At 40.1% G+C, this 20,756-nt stretch overlaps 1 protein-coding gene across 1 annotated transcript; it reads left to right on the forward strand.

Moving 5' to 3' along the window:
- Window positions 1-1,080: 1,080 nt before the first annotated feature.
- On the forward strand, window positions 1,081-15,722 carry ckmt1 (creatine kinase, mitochondrial 1). The gene is made up of 9 exons (XM_042412730.1): window positions 1,081-1,343; window positions 5,527-5,725; window positions 6,911-7,006; window positions 7,105-7,326; window positions 8,741-8,826; window positions 11,487-11,610; window positions 12,484-12,618; window positions 12,934-13,059; window positions 14,812-15,722. The coding sequence occupies exons 1-9, from the start codon at window positions 1,198-1,200 to the stop codon at window positions 14,923-14,925; spliced, it is 1,248 nt and encodes a 415-aa protein (XP_042268664.1). The 5' UTR covers window positions 1,081-1,197; the 3' UTR covers window positions 14,926-15,722.
- The last annotated feature ends 5,034 nt before the right edge of the window (window positions 15,723-20,756 follow it).

Below are 20,756 nucleotides of genomic sequence, written 5' to 3' on the forward strand. Positions count from 1 at the left end.
TACCAAGCAGCTTTCACAGTAAAGCCCACTCTGATGATTTTTAGTGTCAGAGAAAATTATTTCAGAGGAATAACATTTAGATATACAGTACTGTGGAAGAGTTTAAAGTAAAGTGAGGATGCTTTCAATAATAATGCCATGAATGGTTTTTATTAATCAATTAACTTCATACAAATTGAAGTAAACAGAAAAAAGCCAAATAAATTAAGAAAAACAAAACAAAACTTGTGCCCACTCTTAACAAAGCAGTGTCTAATCAGTAAATTGTAATAAAAGTGAGAAGCTTTTCAACCTGTCTGGCTTTTGATGTCTTACAAAAAGCAGTGTGTAGTCGGGGTCACATTTCAGATGTCCTTGAGTTGTTAACAGCTCCACCAGATAGTGAATTTCCCCTCTAAACTTCTCACATGGTTTTATTTAAATAAATATTCAAATGAGCCAATATTCCCCTTTGGAGGGGCCTGACTCCTTGGTTGGGAACCACTGGACAAAACTAGCTAACTGTATATAAAGTAGGTCAAACTAGCTCCACCTCCAGCAGCTACAACAGTAACATGCTGCTCTAACACTGATGCTTCAGTATTAATAACCTAGTGATGTCATATATAATAATATATCACTCAGACAGTGAAGTAGGAAACATCTTGTGTCCAGCATGTAAACTTCCGAAAAGAAATATATTTGGATATTTATAGATTCTTGAATTTTTAATGAGGGAGAAGGAGTAGATTTTAAAGATTTTAATGTAGTAATTACACTTTTTTGTGGAAAAACCATATCAGACACACATTATTTGATCCAAACAGAGTATTTTATATATCGTAATAAATGTCTGGAGGGGATCTTTAAAGTAGGATTTTTCATGCAGGACCTTTACTTGTAATGGGGTATTTTTTATATCGCTGTACTGGTACTTTTACTTAAGTTAAGGATCTGAATACTTCTTCCAGCACTGATTTAGATAATGGCAGATTTTATTGTATTGTTTTACATGCACGTACCTTTATTTTTTAGCTATACTCAAACGTCCGGTCTCGTGCTGGGTTTCTCCGGTTGTCTTGACGACGCGCCCCTTAAATACTCCCCCCGGCCGTTTCCATTCCAGCAGAGGCGCCTCATCAGCAGCGCTCCCGTCCACCTGTCCTGTCCCTCCCTCCCTGCTTCACCGTCCTTTAACGCCTCTACAGATTCACAAAAATGGCGAGCAGTTTCTCAAGAATCCTGTCCTCCAAACGGAACATCAGGATCCTGTCGTTGGTCGGAGGCTCGGTAACGGCTGGGTTTCTGCTCCACCGGGAACATGTCAACGCCGGAGCGCCTGTGCGCAGGATGTACCCCGCCAGGTAACCTCACCCCCCCGGCCCGTTCGACCGTTAGCTAAATGGCTAATAGAGACACACCTTACATCAGTATTTTCACCCATTTAAAAAGATTAAAATTTGATATTGTCATGTAATTGCCACGAAGTTGATCAAAATTCACTTCGTCGTGATTAAAAATTGGTGTAACGTTTGGCTTTATGTGCAATTTAATACTAATTTTTTTTTAAAAAGGCAGGGTGCTGATGTAAAGTCACCCAAAAAAAGATGTTTAAAAAAAGGGCGTTCAACCTCTCGAGCAGCCTCATATAACCTTGATGTTAAAAGTAATGTTCAACCTATTAATCATTTTAAAAGCAAAATATCATTATCACAGCATTTTACACAGCAGCAATGTGTATATGAATCTATAGTTGTCATATTTTGAGGGCTTGTGTCTATATTACATTTTTTCTCCGACAGAAAAACGTTATATAGACGTTGAGCCTGAGATTAACCAACCATACGGTTAACAGCCCGTTACACATCCGTTATAACTCAACGTGACTTGTTCATTAATAGTGTAATTGTATAGAGGGAGTAACTGTGAAATATGTGTTTTTATTATTTAAAAAAATAAATCATATAATCATATAGCTAGAATACTGCACTAAACATACATGTTAACTTAATGCACCTTGTATGGAAATGGTTGGGTTTAACCTGGCTCATATGACATGGAGCTATGTTTGATGTGTAATATTCCTCTAAATTAAAACAGAGTAGTGTCTCCTGCACCTGAGCGCAGAGAGACGTGGTTCTGCGCCGCAGAGTGTGACAGGGATGAAGGCATGTATACTGTGTGTATTGATAGATGGGAACGGCTGTGATCAGAAGACTGAGGAGGAGGGAGGCGTACGTGTCCCAGTGCACGCTGCTTGCATTACAAAGCAGTGTATACACACGGATTACTAAAACCTTATCTTCCATCAGATATAAAACCCTGCTCAGTGTGTTACAGCACCGGTCACATCAAAGGAGCAAGTACAGTTACAGTCTTTACACAAAAGTATTCAATAATTATTCATTACTCGTTTTTTTACTGACTGACATTGGGCTCAGCCTTTCCTCTGTTTGCCCACGGTTTGTTTAAGGCTTGTCTTATTTCAGAAGTTGTGCTAAGGTCACCTCGGTTGTGATTTAGTGCCCCATGGCAACCAAACAACGTTGATGGCTTCTTATCAGGTCTTATTGACACAATTAACTGGCAACATCTGAAAGTGAAACATTATGCCCTGAATCCTGCCGGTCAGACACACCCAACTTTGTTATGAATTATTACAGCTACCATAGTGTAAGAGAGAAGCTAAGGTTACAAAGAATGAGATTATTAACTTTATGCTTGTGTTGGTGGAGAGAGAAAAGCCTGCAGCTGGGTTCATATAATCAAATGCAACTAATGTTAGTGTTTTCTCAATTTATCATTTTGTCTTTTGTGAAAAAATCTTGTTATAATTTCACAGTGACATTTACAGATGTCTTATTTTGTCTAATCAACAGTCCAAAATCCAAAGATATTCCGTTTACTAGAGCTGCAAATATTAGTCGATTAATCAACTAGTTGATCAACCGAAAATTGATCACCAACTATTTTGATAGTCGATTACTCGTTTTGAGTAATTTTTTTAGAAAAACTGTCTAAATTCTCTGACTACAGCTTCTCAAATGTGAATATTTTCTGGTTTATTTAGTCTTCTATGATAGTAAACTGAAGGTCTTTGGATTATGGACTGTTGTTCGGTACTAAAGAAGACATTTGAGGACGTCACTTTGGGAAACAGTGATCGACATTTTTTCAAATTTTCGGACATTTTATGGACCAAACAACTAATCGATTAATCAAGACAATAATTGACAGATTATCAATAATGAGAATCATTAGTTGCAGCCCCTCCATCATCATCATCATCATCAGCAAAGCTTCAAATCCTCACATTTGAGAAGCTGCAGCCAGCAAATGTTTGGCATTTTTGCTTAAAAGTGACAATTATTTCATTAATAAAATAGCTGCCAATTTTCTGTTGATCAACCAATTGATTAATCGACTATTTGTTGGGAGTTTTCTATAATAATATTGTCTTGGCTGCATCAGCCTGCATGACAGTTGATGAGTGACCACAGAGTTGATTAGAGCTGCAACGATTAGTTGATTAATCGATTAGTCAATTGACAGAAAATTAATTGCCAGCTATTTTGATAATCAAATAATCGTTTTGAGTCATTTTTCAAGAAAAAAGTGCCCACATTCTCTGGTTCCAGCTCCTTAAATGTGAATATTTTTTGGTTTCTTTAGTCCTCTATGATGATAAACTAAATCAAGACATTTTAGGTTGCATATTGGTCTTTGGGAAATGGTGATCGACATTTTTCACAATTTTTTGACATTTTATTGACCAAAAGAATCGATTGATCAAAAAAATAATCAACAGATTAATTGGTGATAAAATGGATGAGTTGCTTTTGCTCAATAAACACAAACACAAATTTTTAGAGCTGCAACCCCTTGATTAAACGATTAGTCGATAGAAAATTAATCTGCAACCGTTTTGATAATTGAACTATCGTTTCAGTAATTTTTTTATGCTAAAATGCAAAAAAATTATGGTTTCAGCTTCTTAAATTTGAGAATTTCATGCTTTTCTTCGTCATACATGACAGCTTACTGAATGATTTGGTCTGTTGGACATTTTAAGACGTCACCTTTAACTCTGGGACGACAAATCGATTAACGACTCACCCCTAACCTGAGAAATGAATCACTAGATTAATCGATAATAATAATAAAAAAGAATCATTAGATGCAGCCCTGCAGATTTTTGGAGTGCATCCAGTGTGATGATTCTGCTGAGTCAGACATCATGCAGAGCTGGACACTGTGTGGGTGAGCGACCACCTGTTTTCCTGGCTCTGTATTACACCGTATCAGTGGACGGTGTCACTAGCGCTGATAACCGAGCTCGTCCACCAACAACTGATGGAAGAAAAGAGAAGTGGTTAAATCCAAATGCAAATCAGTAAATGCAGAAGAGCAAGTAACCAAGTATGTCTGTCTGATGATTAAGGATGCAGCGATCCGACATTTGCTCTCCTGATACTGGTGCCGATATGTCAACTCAGGGAATCTCCCGACACCTTCGGCGCTCTCTTTTTCCCAAATTTAAAACCTGTATCCCTCACTGCGTGGGACTTATTGGAATAATGTTTATGTAAGGTAACAGTCGGCAGCCACAGTGTCTGAAGGAATGTAACTAGTGGAAAGACTGAACTGAGGCAGTCAAAGCCTACAGAACAAGCAAAATGGAGTCTTGGCAGAGTCCATCTTTGATAAACATCTTTATATCCAATATTCACCCTTAATGCTCCGTTTAGCGCTTCAGGGAACCATCGTAAAATACAACACAGCTGCCAGTTACTGTATTATTCTAAATGTAGATTTATTAGCTTTCTTTATCTCTTGACACACCACAGGAAACAGGGACCCAAAAGCTACTTAGTCCAAGCTGCTACTGGAGCTTCAGTCTTTGTCAAGCCAAACCCAATTTCATTTCATCCTTGTCCTTAAGAGTATTATGTTTGGATTAAAGCCAGTCTTCCACAGAAGTTCCTTTCTGTTTCTTTATCAGCCTTAATAATTCATTTGAAAATAGAGGTGTATTAGTTATTTTTTTTTGTTAATTCAGCAGCATTATTTTACTAAAACACCATACGTTTTAGAGCCTGTCTTCTCCATCAGCATTAAATTAATGGCGTTTTCAACGTCTGGTGAAGTTTTTAACATTGTCAGCCTGTTGGGAGTGAACAACAAGCAGCAGCTGTTCTGTCTGTTAACTCACTGCAGCGCTTTTCAAGGCAAAGCGTTCAATCATCTTCAGCGTACGTGACTTCGAATTCTATTATTCACAGTGCCAATGTGATGGATAGCATCTTTGTGTCCTACACTGCCATCTAAACTAGTAGCCATATTTTGCAGTAGGAAAGGCGACAGGTTTAATCCGTAGTTACCTCTCTAACTTCCTGGTAGAAATGTCCTTGAGTGAGTCACCGTGGACCCGCTGCAAGGGCACAGCTCCACGGTTAACCTGAGCTCACGCTGCTCAAAAGATTTTTATTTTTTTTCCTCTCAAAGATCAATGCAGCTATATGTTATCTTGCATCCGTATTTGTGCAGTGCGGAGTACCCTGACCTGCGCAAACACAACAACTGCATGGCCAGCAACCTGACGCCCGCCATCTACGCCAAGCTGTGTGATAAGTCCACTCCCAACGGATACACGCTGGACCAGGCCATCCAGACGGGCGTGGACAACCCCGGGCACCCATTCATCAAGACTGTCGGCATGGTGGCAGGAGACGAGGAGTCTTACGAGGTCAGACATCATTGCACAAAAAGTAGCAGAAGTCTGTGTACAGAAGTCATGGCTGTCCATGACAAGATAGCATGATGAAACGACGATGATGATGAATAACTGCAAAGTTGAAATTAATATTGGTACAAGAAATTGCAAGTCGAGTTCACAAGTCAACTTCCTCTTACTGTCAAAACAGCCAGGGTGTCATTTCAACACATTTCTCCTTCTAAGACTGAATCATCATAAATTATTGTGAAATTGCAGATTTTTTATCTGACTACAACTGAAAAGAATACAGTCCCTCATCCTCCCTGCCCTGTTTCAGAGGAAGGAGTGTTACATCACCAAAGAGGGCCAGTTTTCAGCTAGGACACCTCTTATGGGATGTCTCAGTATCTATCTATATTTCTAGTTTAATTGCCTGCTTCTTTTAGAGGCCGCTGATATACCTGGGGCTTCTACAGTAGCTGATATATTTCATAATTTGACATGAAAAACTCTGGGTGACCAGTTTATCATACAGTATCTCTAACATGTAATGTAATGTAGGAGTCATCGCTACTCCCTGCTGTTCTCGTGCACATGTTTCTTTTGATTCTCGTCATATGGGTGTGGCTCTACTGCTGAGGACTGCTGACCGTAAAAAAGATATGTGATAATCCAACCAGTAAATCTACGGATTTATAATAACACACTCCCCGTCCGCCCTAAAGAATATTATGCAGAGACTCGAATTTTTCCATTACTTGTAGGTTTTAGGTGTTAAATCATTTCACAGGGGTTATTATTATTTTTTGCTTTCTTGCTGAATTTCAGTAGTTTTCAGGCATGTATATGGAATCTACAAAATATAATTTACTCTTACCAAGGTATATATTATTAGCTATTAATAGCTTCTTAATAAGCCATTAAAGAGCAGTGTAATTAGATTTTAATTTAGTCATAGTGCCAGTACCTTTTTAGCTCACCCTGACCCCTGATGCCTGATGAAAAGAGAATGACTCTGTCAGACATAGAGTCAATACTGTCTGCAGTTTGGGGCTTCTAACAGTAGACTGGTAGAGTCTGGCAGTCGGGACACACCCTCTGCCTGTTGTGGATAATGTCAGATGTCAAATATTTCGTCCAGGTTGCAGCACACAAATCAACGCCTAAAAAGACTTGTTCAATATTTAAAATTCATAAATTCTGTGTCTGTCTCAGGTATTTGCAGACCTGCTTGACCCTATCATCAGAGAGAGGCACAACGGCTACGACCCCCGCGCCATGAAGCACCCCACCGACCTCGACTCCAGCAAGGTACGACTCACACTTTGACAACACAGATCTTCCTCTTGATCAACTCTGCAAATGTATTGCTGTATGCTGAAATATTTCCCCGCCTGCCTTTATTTCAGGTCCATTCGGGCAACTTTGACGAGCGTTACGTGCTGTCGTCCAGGGTGAGGACGGGCCGCAGCATCCGGGGGCTGAGCCTGCCCCCCGCCTGCACCCGGGCGGAGCGCAGAGAGGTAGAGAAGGTGGTGGTTGACGCCCTCGCCGGCCTGAAGGGTGATCTGACCGGGAAGTACTACAGTCTTACCCAGATGACAGACAAGGAGCAGCAACAGCTCATTGATGTGAGTCATACAGGAACGCTGCTGTATTCATATACACATCAAACACAATTCATATACAGACAACCTTATTCTAAATCATTATAGAGCTGCAACGATTAGTTAATTAATTGAGAAGTCAATTAGTTGATTGACAGAAAATTAATCTGCAACAATTTTGATAATGGAATAATAGTTTTAGTCCTTTTATTTAAGCAAAAATGTCAAAGATTTGATGGTTTCAGCTTCTCAAATGTGAGGATTTGAAGCTTTCCTTTGTCATACATGATGACGATGATGATTGATGATGATGACGATGTAAAATTAATATCCTGGACTTTATTAGACAAAACTTTTATTAGACATATGAAGATGTCACCATGAAATTATAATATCATAACAAATTTTTAAAAAAATTTAATGATTTTTTTGACATTTTATAGACAAAATGATTAATCAACAATGAAAACAATCGTTAGTTGCAGCCGTAAATCATTGTATCTTTAATATCTAAGATGGTAATGGTATTTTTATCTAGGATGATCTAGAGCTTGCCTTTTGTTGGCTGGACCGGCCACAGACCAGCTCTTTAACCACAGTCGTCCGTGATTGAGTTCAAATCAAACATCCCAAGATATGAGTGGAATGAATTGTTCTTACAACTACATTTATACCCTTTTTTTTTTTACTCAAACGTTGCTTAACCATGTCATGTGATACGCTGCTTCAGTACACTTTACCAGCAAATATTACTGGGACCACTACAGAAAACTGCAGATGAACATTTAATATCCAGGACTGACTAACTGACTATCCCTGTAACACATCGGCCACAATTTCACACATTGACCACACGCGGTCCAGCCATATACGAGGTTTTGACCAAGTCTTGTTTTTATAGAAACCTGAATCTCTTCACATGAGTTAAATCACATTCAGAGCTTCAGTTGTAGGAAACAAAGCACCAGAACAGCTTATTATTGCATGCCACCATATTATGTTTCATAACAGTCGTCTAATTTGCACATACCAATCTCATGATGAGGTATTTTACCCAAATTAAATTACACACAGCAACAATCTGCTGAGTGATAACAATGTCCAGTGTATGGATTTGATTATGATTTACTTACTGTACATACGAACCATAATTCATATTCTGTGGATGTGGTTACAATTTGAAGAAAAAAAAAGTCTTAGAAGAGGAAAAAATACAGAGCAGACTTCTGACATGAAATCAGATATGGGTGTGGGCCGTGCCTGCAGTGGCATTTTTCTCCAACCCACAATGAAAGATTATTGAGAGATTATTGAATTCCAAAGTCTCACACCCCCATTTTCAATCTTCCTGTGACAATACTGTACAATCTGAGTTTTGACTATTCCAGTTATAGCTACTGTTGACACTTTGAGCGTTTGTTCTCTGTGTTTACAACAGGACCACTTCCTGTTTGACAAGCCGGTGTCACCCCTCCTGACATGTGCAGGTATGGCTCGTGACTGGCCAGATGCCCGTGGTATTTGGTAAGTGGAAAAACCCTGTTGATACATGTTTCTGGCTGGTTGGTCAAACTTTTGAATTCAAGGCAAGACAAGGCACTAAGACACTGTTTGAATACAGTATTACATTTCATTACAAGCTTAAGGCTTTCAGCAACAAGCCACCTGCATGGAAACAAATAAGAAATAAAATACAAGAAGACTGTGATGGATGACAAGTCATCAGGCAGTTTACTCCAGACAGCAGGAACACAGAACCTGAAAGCACCCCGGACTAGATATGGATCAGGTGGATATGGATCATGACCTGAGAGATCTGATTGGAATGAAGCCAGTAAGCAGATCAAAAATATACTGAGCGAGTTTATTCCGTATTACACTGGGAGCCAACACATTTATAGTTATTAAGTACAGGAACAATATGTTACACTTTGCATGTATGCTTAAGAACTGTTGAAGGGATTTAATAGGTGAGAAGTTAGACTGTAAAGTCTTGACAGTTCACTGATGAAGGAGAGGACCGACCAGATATATTCTTGTAAGAAAATGTAGAATAGTTTGGAATATAATGACAATGTGTTTTTATATATTTCAAAGTCAAGTTTCACCTTTTCTCTAAGGTGCTTTTGATGATTGACATGATGGTTGAGTTTTGACAGTGTGACATGGTTAATAATGTGAAACAGGTTATTTTTTGCCCATTTTTATCTGGATTCTTGGGTGGTCGTTACTTGTCGTTTGGAGTTTTTCTGGCATTTTGACGAACAAACATTCAGTTGGTGCCACGACGACTTTTACGAACCATCTCCATCGCTGCTGTAAACTGACAGCACGTCATACAAAAAGCATATATCTGTAATCTTCCCTCAATTGTTTAATTTTGACGCTACATGATTACACCTATTTAATAATTCAGCAAATAACATGTGAAATGTTGTATTGATAAGTTTTTCTGCCCCCTCATCATTAATTTTATGGGTGCTTTATGAACTTCCCCATTCACTTCTACCTTGGCACGGTTGCAGCAGTAATGTAATTTCCCCTTTGCTGAGCTGCTGTGGATGTGTATTAGCAATGCAGACAATGCCCCTTCAGCGTTGAGTTTCAGCATGTACCCAGGAATAACCCCATGCCAGCCAGCCAAAATCAATCACCAGCCCTCCCTCCTCTCTCCTTCTGCCAGCCGTATCAGCCAACCTCTCCTCCCCTTAATAATTCACCTTCATTTGATCCCTCCATCATCTCGTCTTTCAGGTCCACCGGCAGCTTTCTCTGTCTCTCTCTGGTTTTGCCAACCCCATCCTCTTTCCTTTAATTTTTATCACCGCCCATATTTTTTGGCTCTACTTTGTCTACCTCTTGGTAATCACTCCCTCCTCCACCCTTCTATTACTCCTCTCTTGTTTCACTCCTCTCTCACTTTCTTTTTCTTCTTCTGTGGTTAAAGTATCCTGTATTTTCCTTCTTACTCACCTCTCTCTACCCCTCCCCGCTCTTTTCATCTCTGTCAGCTCAGTCCAATATCTTTTTCCAACCCGCTGTCTCCAAAGTCTATCCATTACCTCATTAAATATAACAATTTTAAGGGGGTCAGTAAGGACAAAAAGGCTTCTGTAGTGGCTGACTGTGGCTATATGCACTTCAAACTTCACATCCTCTATAAACATTTTGCCCTGAGTTTGGCACTAGGAGAGGTCATCAAAATCCAATGGATGCATCCTCTGGGGAGCACAAATTAATTCAGCAAATGTCAGATTTTGGAGTACTGTATGTTAGTTACAACTCAAGATTTTGGCCCCAAGTGTAGCGCTTTAGGAAAGATCCAAATCTTTTTGATTCATATTCAACATTCTATGAATATTCACAGCACATTTCCTTTGCAGTATCTTGTCAGACAGTGTTGGACAAGTGGAAATTTTGATGTGATAAAGTAGATAAAAAGGCAGGAGATGAATGTCAATCAAGGGAGGACTGACAGACGGATAAAGGGACAGACCGCCATCACTATCTCTAGAGCCTGTCACTCACATACTGACTCATTTCAAGTATTTTATTTTAAGAATAGAAAGGTGCCTCTTTCCTGTACATTTCCAAAAATTCTAAGAACCGCGAGCTTGTTTTTTCTGTTGCTGACAAACCGATCTCCGTGACTTTGTGTTTTATATTTTATGAGGCACCTAGTTTGTTTAAAGTACGTCATAAATCAATATTATACTACAGGGCCACGTCAGCACAGTGCAGCCTTGTACACTAACTGCTACTGTAGACAAACACAACAGTCAATGACCTGCAGCAGAAACAAGCATTATGCTCAGTGACTGATGGCTAATGGCCTCTTCTCTGCTCACCAATATCATATGGCTCCCTTCATAGAGTAAAGCCATCACCAATCCCCTTATTAACTTAGCCTACACACTTTACCCCTGTATGCTTCCATAAATGCCACTTCAATATTGATTCAGACTGAAAAAAAAACATTGATGTGTATACAGTAAGACTACTGTATGACCATATTTGGAAGTATGACCAAATGATTGTGAAGCTTAAACATTGAAAAAACTTGTACTGTGTAGCTGCCCAGTGCTCCTTGATAGCTTTGATGGGTCAAATGTTTAGGACATATAACCCTAACCCACAAGGATCAATACAGTATAACTCAACATACCTTTCTTTCCCTTGTGCAGGCATAACAACGAGAAGACATTCTTGATCTGGATCAACGAGGAGGATCACACCAGGGTCATCTCCATGGAGAAGGGAGGCAACATGAAGAGAGTCTTTGAGAGGTTCTGCAGAGGCCTCAAGGAGGTAAGGCTGTGTTTGTAGACTCGTGTGCACATACATGGATTGTTTAAGATTTTTCGAGAGGCTGAGGAAACAGAATTAACGAGGAGGTGGGGTGGGATCCAGAAAGAGAAGAGTGAACTTTTATTTGGTTCAGGATGTTTCACTCTGCTCTGTGTGTGTGCACTGTTTATCCAATGCATCTCAGGATGTGACACACAAACCCGGAGCATGAGGAGTTACAACCGACCGGTTTGATGTGCAGCCTGGTGTCGGCTGTGTATGATTTAGTAAAGGTAAATAGTGGATAATAATGGGCTGTTGTAGACTTTGGCCCAGAACTTTTTTAGCCTGCAGCTGTAGCAGACAGGTCTGTCTTGCTGCCTTTAGATAGCTTTATTGATTTAATCATCCTAATGGGATGGCTCAAACAGAGTCTAAAAGCATGTAATGCATGCTTGCAAAAGCAAAAAAAAACTGCTTGCAATGGTCTTTGCCTTGCCAGACAGATGGACAAAAACACACTGTCCAAATATATCCATGCAAATATAAATTATTTATCCAAGCCGTCCAAGTTCCCCATTTGAGGAAGTGCAAAGGACAAGCAGAGCAACATATAATGCTCCACTGTTGCACACTGAGGACGTGACAACTCTGAACAACACACCTTAGTGCCTCTGCTACATTACAGTTAACTTTAAGCCAGTCCACTCACACCAGAGTTCATCCAACAATCCTATAAGCCAACAACTCTTTACTCTTTACTTGTTAGCTCTGGAAAAAAAAAACAACAGCTGGCAACTATTTGCTATGTCTGAGCGGTATGTACACATCCAGCGAAAGTGCCAAGTTTGTACAAATAAAACACACACTCATCGTGATTCCTTCTCTCTTAAGGTGGAGCGTCTGATCCAGGAGAGAGGCTGGGAGTTCATGTGGAACGAGAGGCTCGGTTACATCCTCACCTGCCCCTCCAACCTGGGCACAGGGCTCAGGGCCGGGGTCCACGTCAAACTGCCCCTGCTGAGCAAGGTAACAGAATAGTTGTAATAAAATGAGGATGAGTATTTATAAGTGGTGGGGGGGGGTTATTTGTGTTGCTAAAGAGTGACCACATGTCCTGAAAAGGCATCAAACTAGTTATTTGTCCCAGGAGAGCCGGAAAACAATGCAATTAAAAAATTAATGCAAAATGTATATTTTCTCCAAATGATGATATTTTCTGAATGTTTAATGATCATCAAGAAAAAAATGTTTCTTAAATGTTGGTGGTAAAATTGGTTGTGAATTTAAAAAGCGCACATCGAATAATACAGCCATTGAAGTACGTCTCCCACGCCCTCCCAGGATTCACGTTTCAGTAAGATCCTGGACAACCTGCGCCTGCAGAAGAGAGGTACAGGAGGCGTGGACACCGCCGCCGTGGGCGGTGTGTTCGACATCTCCAACCTGGACCGCCTGGGACAGTCTGAGGTAGGAAAACCTGAGTAGAGAAGCATAGAAATTTAGACTGAATGAAGATAAAAGGGTGTAAGTGACCTGCCAAAATGCTCCCCTGGAGTTGTTTTTTAGCCAATAGTACAAGGACAATGTGTGGAATTATCAGTGAAAAGCAGGGCGTTGTGGGAACATTGCAAACTTGCCCAGCAAATCCTCCCTGAGTAAATAAAGCTTCAATAGATGATTAATTGAATCAGGCTACTTTGGAGGCATTAGTAAGGCATCAGGAACTAAATAAACAAGTGCCAACGTGTATGTTTTATGTCATTAAGTCCTTTTTTTTCTTTTTTTTTTGAGAACAAAACTGTAAGATGGTTGTATTTTCCCAACCAAACAGAAGTAAAGCTGTTTTTTTACAGTTGCACGAGGAGAAGAGAGGGAGAGGAGCGTCCTTGTAATCTGTCCTTGTCGTGTTCTTGGTCATGCTGTCATGCCTGTGTAACACAATGCAGCTGCTCTCTATTGTTGTGAGTGTGTGTGTGTGATCATATATTTTACTCTGATTACATGGAGAGCAGCTCTTCACTCTTTCCTGTCGATACGGAGCAGACCGAGAATAACTCATCTAGTTTTTTTTCACCGTTACGTAACACAGAATGCTCATTGTTTCTGTGCAGCCAAAATAAATCCTGAACTTTGACATTGAGATTGAGTTTAGGTGTTGGAAGAAGGCAAGCGGAACATTGCGGTAGTCTGACTCCTACATCCCTTCTTGTTTTAAGTTTGTTTTTTTGTTTTTTTAAGTGTGTGGGCCGCTCTGTGGTGTTTGGTCGTCCATCATCCAGACTGATGAGCACACTCAGGAGAGAAGCACTCTGAGGGTGGAGTGGAGTAGTTAAGAGATGGAGGGATGTTGGGAGTAGGAGCTGCTGGAGCAAAGTTCACGAGGACAATAATAAATGTTGCTCCTCTTTTGGACAACAACAGCAGATACACTATCCTGTATGTGCAAAACACAAAATGCAACTAAAGGAAGGAGTTTATAAGTCTTTCATGATGGTTTAACTCAGCATTCACCTTAATTTAAATACATTTTGATATCAAAAGCAAAACGTGTCCTATCTTAGGTCATGTGTTTCTAAGATATTGCATAATGTTAACTGATCTGAGCTGGTTATCGATGTGTTTGTGCTTCTGAGTGTTTGTTTTCTAATCTCCTTTTGCATCACACACATTAGCCTGAAACTGAATCCCTGTTGCAGAATCTGAACAGCTTTTATGGATATAAATGTCTTTATATATCAGGATGTGACAGAGACCTGAGATTATATGCTTCTTCTTCTGTGAAAATGTGCAAAAAATCCTGCTTGAGCCTTATATGTAGAAACTGTGCAACTATAGTTCATAAAGCTTACAGTTAACTCACACAGATGTTGTAACAACGGATGTGTTTTGGAGATGTTATTTTTGACTAAAGTTTAAAGAAGCTTTTTAAAACAGCCTCTACTTGATGCTGGCTCACAGCTTTGGCAGAATGCTTGTGTTTATATTTGGCCGTCTCCGCAGCATCCATAGTTCGGTAGCTCAGGGTTTGTAAATGTCAAGGAGGCAGACAGCTCTTTGTCTGCAGTTCCCAACAGTTGCAGTATTTGGACAATGTGCCGCTACCTAAACCCTTCAAGAGGGCTGATTGTATTAAGAATAATATGATGAATGAAATATTCAAGTACTGTTTATGTTCTGCTGATGACTTGCAAGTTAAAATCTGTTCCATCCCTTCCTCAGGTCCAGTTGGTGCAGACAGTGATTGATGGCGTCAACTACCTAATCGAGTGTGAGAAGAGGCTGGAGAAAGGCCAGGACATCAAGGTGCCTGCACCCTTAAAGCAGTTCAAGTAGACACTGATCCCTGACCTCATCACACAACCCCCCCCCCCCCCCCCCCCCCCCCCCCCCCTCCGGGCACACGCACACATGCACAAACATCCCCACTCTGTGCCCATAAATATGACAAATATCTCTGTCATTGCCTCATTTTATTACTACCACTTATCTACTCATCCCTCCCCGTCCCACAATAAGCCTCTCTATAATATAATCTACATATATTATACGCAGCTATCTGGCTAAACCCAGTCAGAGTCCCAGAATACTGCTTTGGGCTTCAGTGTTTTTCAGATGCATTTGAAGGGTTTTTATCTTAAAACGGAAATTTTAAACTCAGCTCCAAAACGACAGCAAACATTATTGAAAGATGCACAAACTGTAGGCTTTTATAGTGGAGCAAAGATGGCCGCCATTTTGCCCTTTGCTGCATGGCCAAACAGTATCTACGGCTCTGCTCCCAAGGCACTATTCAGCCCAAACCCTGCCGCATGTCCTATACTCAGCCTGTCTCTTCCCCTCATTCCGGTGTGTTGATTGGTCATATTATCTGGTGCTTGTATAGTCCATCCATTTGTGCTTTACTCACCATCGTGGATTGTGTGTACATAGTTTCTTTTCATCATTTTGAGTGGATTTGAATGTGAACTAACTGCAGAAGACTGAAGAGACTCCAGAGGATTTGTATGTTTGATGTTTGACACTGGCCGGGCTGGGTTCTGTACTGTAAGCTCCTGAAGCAATATCATTCCAGCTCATCTGAATGTCATACTGTAATGTCTTTTATTAAAGAAATCATCTATTTAACAGTACCTCTTCCTCCTCTCTCTGCCTCTCATTTGTCGACGGAGTGTTTCCACATGAGCTGGACTTAAAGATCTTAAAGGATTAGTCCTTTTAGTGCCAAAGTCCATACTTTTGTCTGGGCCGGCCAGCTCTATAACTACTGTTGTCCGTGAGTGAGTGATGAAGTTACACCATTGGTCGGCCAGCGGCGGAGTATTGGAGTTTCCCTATTGGCGGTTGCTCTTTCAAAATGAATCAGCGCGAGATGATGGAAGTGGAGGACAGCAGCGTGACGCGGAGCGAGAATTCAGTTAAACTCCTGTTTAAACAGACGCGTACCAGCGTCTCTGTGTCTCCTCCTCCACCATCCAGAGTAATCAACTCTCCGGCCGACAGCGCTGTCAGCAGCTGGCAGGAGAGACGCTCTACAGTGTGTTTGCATTTTATAACTGAACTAATACCAGGACGCAAGCTTTTTATTTCTCTGACATTTTCACATCACAAACGACGAACAACAGCATTAAAACACGAGTCTTGCGGGTAAAACGTGCGACTCTCGTAGGCTGTTATATCGGTTTAGTGTGGGGCAGCTGCTCTGTTGTGCTTGATTTGACTGTAACTGCAGTAACTGGGCGGAGATATGCCTACTGGATTTGCATCCAAAATGCTGTCAAAACCTTCATTCACAATTTCCACCGCAGCCTCCATCATCATCAACCAGGAAAGAGGCAGAAAAAAGGTGCATAGAGGTATGAGGGAGAATGCACGGTTAAAACAAATAACCATCACGCTGATAAAACACTCAAAACAGAGTGAAAAATGAGAGACAACTGCAGAGTGAAATGGATGAATGTTCTGTCCTAGTCTTATTATTACTATACTTCCACTGCAGCTCAACAGGGAAACAAAAAAAAGGGAATTTGATGCTAAACAGACTGTAACTGTGGCAGATATCCACACTTGATATGACTCAGACTGCTGAAGCCTCATATAAGCTTCAGATAAACTTGTATTTTAGCAGAAAATACTCTTTTAATAGAGTAATATAGACACCTGACTTTTGTTTTAAGGCAGACTTGGAAAAACTGTGAACCTTTAATTCTTTAGTATTCAAGTGGATTTTGCTCGAGCCTGAAGCACCAAGCTTGAAGTAACCACGGTGACCGAGCTGGAGGAGCATGATTGCAATCAGTGTGTCTGCATAGTGTCATGTGACAATGTTAAGTCAGAGGCATAACGAAAATGTATTATGCCTGAAACACAGTGTTCTTGTTTTCACACTTAGCCTTCAAATCCGGAAAATGACTCAATTTCTTAAACTACAATTTTTTTTAGGATCCCTTTATAAGGCAATCTGTACAGGCACAAGTTAATTTGATCACAAGAACAGCAAAAAATATGCTAAATTAATTTTTTATGCCACATCATCTGCAGTTTTACAAACTTTAAAATGTGTCTGTTTTTTAGTTGAAAGCAAGTGCAAAGATGTCAGTGTTTTCTGTGCAGTCCAGGAAGTGTGTAACAAGTGCTTTGTCCCATTGTGAATGAATGGGCGTTTATTGTCTCCAGTGATGAAATGGACAACAATTTTTCCAGTGTTGTGGTCTGGACGTCGACAGGACAACAAGGCGCTCAGTGTTCTGTGAAGACGCAGCTGAGATGTCAAGTGTTGGCGTTTGCAAGGCATGCTGTTTCTCTCTTCTCGAGGATTTGGAGAAAGGTTCTGACGTCCTGAATACACACACACACACACACACACACGCATCCTCTCCCTCCCTCAGAACATGTCGCAGGCATAATGCTGCAGACCTCTCCTCTTCTCTCCTCCTCCTTGTTCCAGATATGGCTGAGGAGCAAGTTGGTTGCTGTGGCAACTACTTCTCAGAGGCAATTGGGGCTCTGATGGGGGAGGGAAGGGGCTTTGTGGGTAACAGAAAACAAATCCCTACAGTGTAGCAGAGTGCTGCAGAGCTCACAGCCAAATACAAAAAAAATACAGGTCGCTTGGATAAAATAGTGACTAAATGGTGATGAAAATACTTTGGATCACACAGTATTTAGTGTAATGTGCGTATGAGCTATGCTGAGATGTCAGTGAGTCTCCGATCACTGACCTTGAAACAGCGCAGATGTTTTACAAATTTGCTGTGTGGTGCAGTTATTAGTCTGTGTTTCTGGACACCCCTCCCTCCCCGCACACACAAACACACTTTCATCACAGCTCCACTGACACCGACCGTCAGCCCTAGTCTTCTACTCAAGCGGATACTGTAACCTCATTTGATCCCTAAATTATTTCTGTCTAATTCTGCCATCTATAACTCAGCGGTAGGTTTACAGTAAACGGTGGCTGGTCTGGAAGAAAGGCAGCACTGCTTTAAAGGATTAGCACAACTCGCCAGTCAGCCGTGGATCTTTGAGTCTGAGCCACAGAGATGAGGAGAGTTACTGAAAGAAGCAGGTCTGTTTAGGAATCAAGGTTTGTACAGTATGTCTCTTTGAACAAAAGTGCCTGCCAAATGAATACATGTGATGAAGACATGTTTTTACATTAAACAGTGGGGCTTCAGTGGTATTAGAGAGTCGAGAAAGTTCACCATTACATAAATGATCATGTAAACCTTTAACTTAAGAAAAACTGGATGCAGAATGTGATTTTCCTGCTCTGCACTGTTTCTGAGAAGGTTAACAGTGCAGGCAGATAATGCCCAATATAACTTATTATAAGTTCCTTATACTACACGTTTAAATATGACATTGTGATATTCTTGATGTGCACCACCTAGAAGTACATATTTTCCTATGTGAATCATAAATACAGAAGTACATATTTTCCTATGAATCATAAATACAGAAAATACTGTATGACAGCATATTTTCTGAACGCAGATACTCTGAAATAAATGAGGATTTATGTTGGAATACCTTTAAAGTGAAACATACTCAATAAAACGGCTCATTTGAATTAATAAAATACTATGAATACTTGTTGAAACTAACATCTGATTATGGAGAGAGTACAGTGATACTGGAGTGATGCGGGCTGTCAGAGAGCCCCCTCTGCTGGCTCGATAAGACACCTGCAACTTTGTAAAGGAGGAAAATGTTTATCACATACTGACTGTGACTGTCACTGAGCCTCAAGGGAGTTTCTTTGTTATTTATTCTGTTTGTATGTGATGAATAATATGAAGTAAAAACAAGAAAAATAACCTGCGTGAGGTACTTTGGGATAAAAGTCCATCCACCTGAGCAGAATAATTTCAATCTAACTGTTATTTCATTGCTCTCATATGTTTTAAATCATGTCATCCCACTGAGAAATGTTCCCCTGATGGACACAATGTCCAGAGAGCAAGACAAGAGAAGAGAGAGGGAGCGGCGGTAGAGAGAACAAAGCCCATGAATGAGAGAAATAAAATGTTATTTTCTGATTGTTTCACGGTCGTTACATTATAGAGCAGAAATAAATAACCATCAAACACTCAACAGATGTTATACTGTGGAGACAGACGCTCGTACTTATGCAGCAGTAAAGAAACAGAAGAGGACAAATCTGTGTTGTGTTTCCTCATGTGTTAATACTGCGTCTCTAAATGCTGCCATCATTTTTAAATTTCTCATGGGTCTAATTTGCATGATCTACCTGGCTCCTCAGATGCAGCGGAAAAGCAAACAGGACTGCACTACAGGGACTTTAAAGTCCCAAGTTTAGCCCCTGAGATTAGTTCCTCTGGGTCCAAAGTACCTGGAACTTTTGGTGGAAACAAGGCGATTGTTGGTGGATCAAGGAAAATGAACAGAATAAAAAACAAACTCAACGTTTGTTATATCACTGATGGCTCCAGCACACTAAATCTTGGGGGCTTAGTTTTTCCACAGCAGGTAGGTATCACACAGAAACCTGCAGATCCACATGTTTAACCTTTCCTCTGATGTCTGAGCCAAGGTTGTAATTATTTTAAGAGCTCTTGGGATTGTTACATCAGAACTATGAATTATAAGAATTGTTACCATTTTGCCAATACAAGGCTTTGAAGATTGGGGTTGGGGAACTTATAACCACCAGACTGGGGCTGGTGTTACTGATGTTTAATACCAATATGGATATTTGTTGTTTCAGGCTTTAGGAATCACAATAACTTACCTTTGCACTTAAAAATAAGAAGGTTTATGACTTTCTGAAAATTATGGCTTTTGAGAAACTTGGAAGTTATTATCATCCAATTTAATATTTGCATGTAACTTTTTATAATTTGTTTTTCTGGATGTTAGACTTGGAGTGATGTTATTGATGTTGATATAGACATTTATTGAGTTGGTTGGTTGGCGATATGATGTGGTGGTCACCTGGACTCTTTTCACATCCAAGACCACACGTCATCCTTGACGTGGTTGACATGGACTAGATGGTTTTAGTGAAGATGACGATGGAGATTTTGGAATTAAGCTTTGTGTACCTTTTGCTCTGTTTATTTTTGTTTTTATTCATTCCTGTACTTTTCAGGATTCATCATTGTTGACTGATACCTGAGAGTAAAACTGTAATTAAAAAAAAAAACATTGTCTTTATTTCATAAAGGTGTTTTGGAGCAGGGCCTTCATTAAGAAAGCTGAAACTCACATCTCACAGTCACAAAATATCATCACAAAAATAAGGATATGATTTAAAACCTTTGTGAGTGTTTAAAACTTCTAAGAAAATAAAAAAAACAAAACCTTTAATTGTAAAAAATACTATGAAAAACTCTAATGCTTCATTCATTCCCACTAGGGTGTAAAAATCCGAGACTGAAAGCCTCTTTTAGTTTCCTAAGAAAGTTAATGCCCCCCCCTCTGGGACCCAAATTGATCTTATTAATACTAATAAAGGAAAAGTCCATCAAAGATGTTTGGCTTTTCAGAAATGTCTGGCAACCGGGTGTTTTCTACCTCCCATTTTGATGGAGCTCCTGTGTTCAGTGATTCTGTTTTTTGTCTTTAGTCGATGCTCAGTTTCACCAACATATGTTTTAATTTTGTTTTACAGGTGATGATTTATATTTATAGTCTCACCTGTG

This window comes from Thunnus maccoyii, chromosome 5 (genome assembly GCF_910596095.1).
Source record: "Thunnus maccoyii chromosome 5, fThuMac1.1, whole genome shotgun sequence".
Classification (NCBI taxonomy): Eukaryota; Metazoa; Chordata; class Actinopteri; order Scombriformes; family Scombridae; genus Thunnus; species Thunnus maccoyii.

Excerpts from the sequence above, each read along its gene's own strand:
- ckmt1 (XM_042412730.1), top strand. The coding sequence starts at position 1,198 with ATGGCGAGCAGTTTCTCAAGAATCCTGTCCTCCAAACGGAACATCAGG. Across the intron at positions 1,344-5,526 it reads CGCAGGATGTACCCCGCCAG|TGCGGAGTACCCTGACCTGC; the intron begins GTAACCTCACCC and ends GTATTTGTGCAG. Across the intron at positions 13,060-14,811 it reads ACCGCCTGGGACAGTCTGAG|GTCCAGTTGGTGCAGACAGT; the intron begins GTAGGAAAACCT and ends TCCCTTCCTCAG.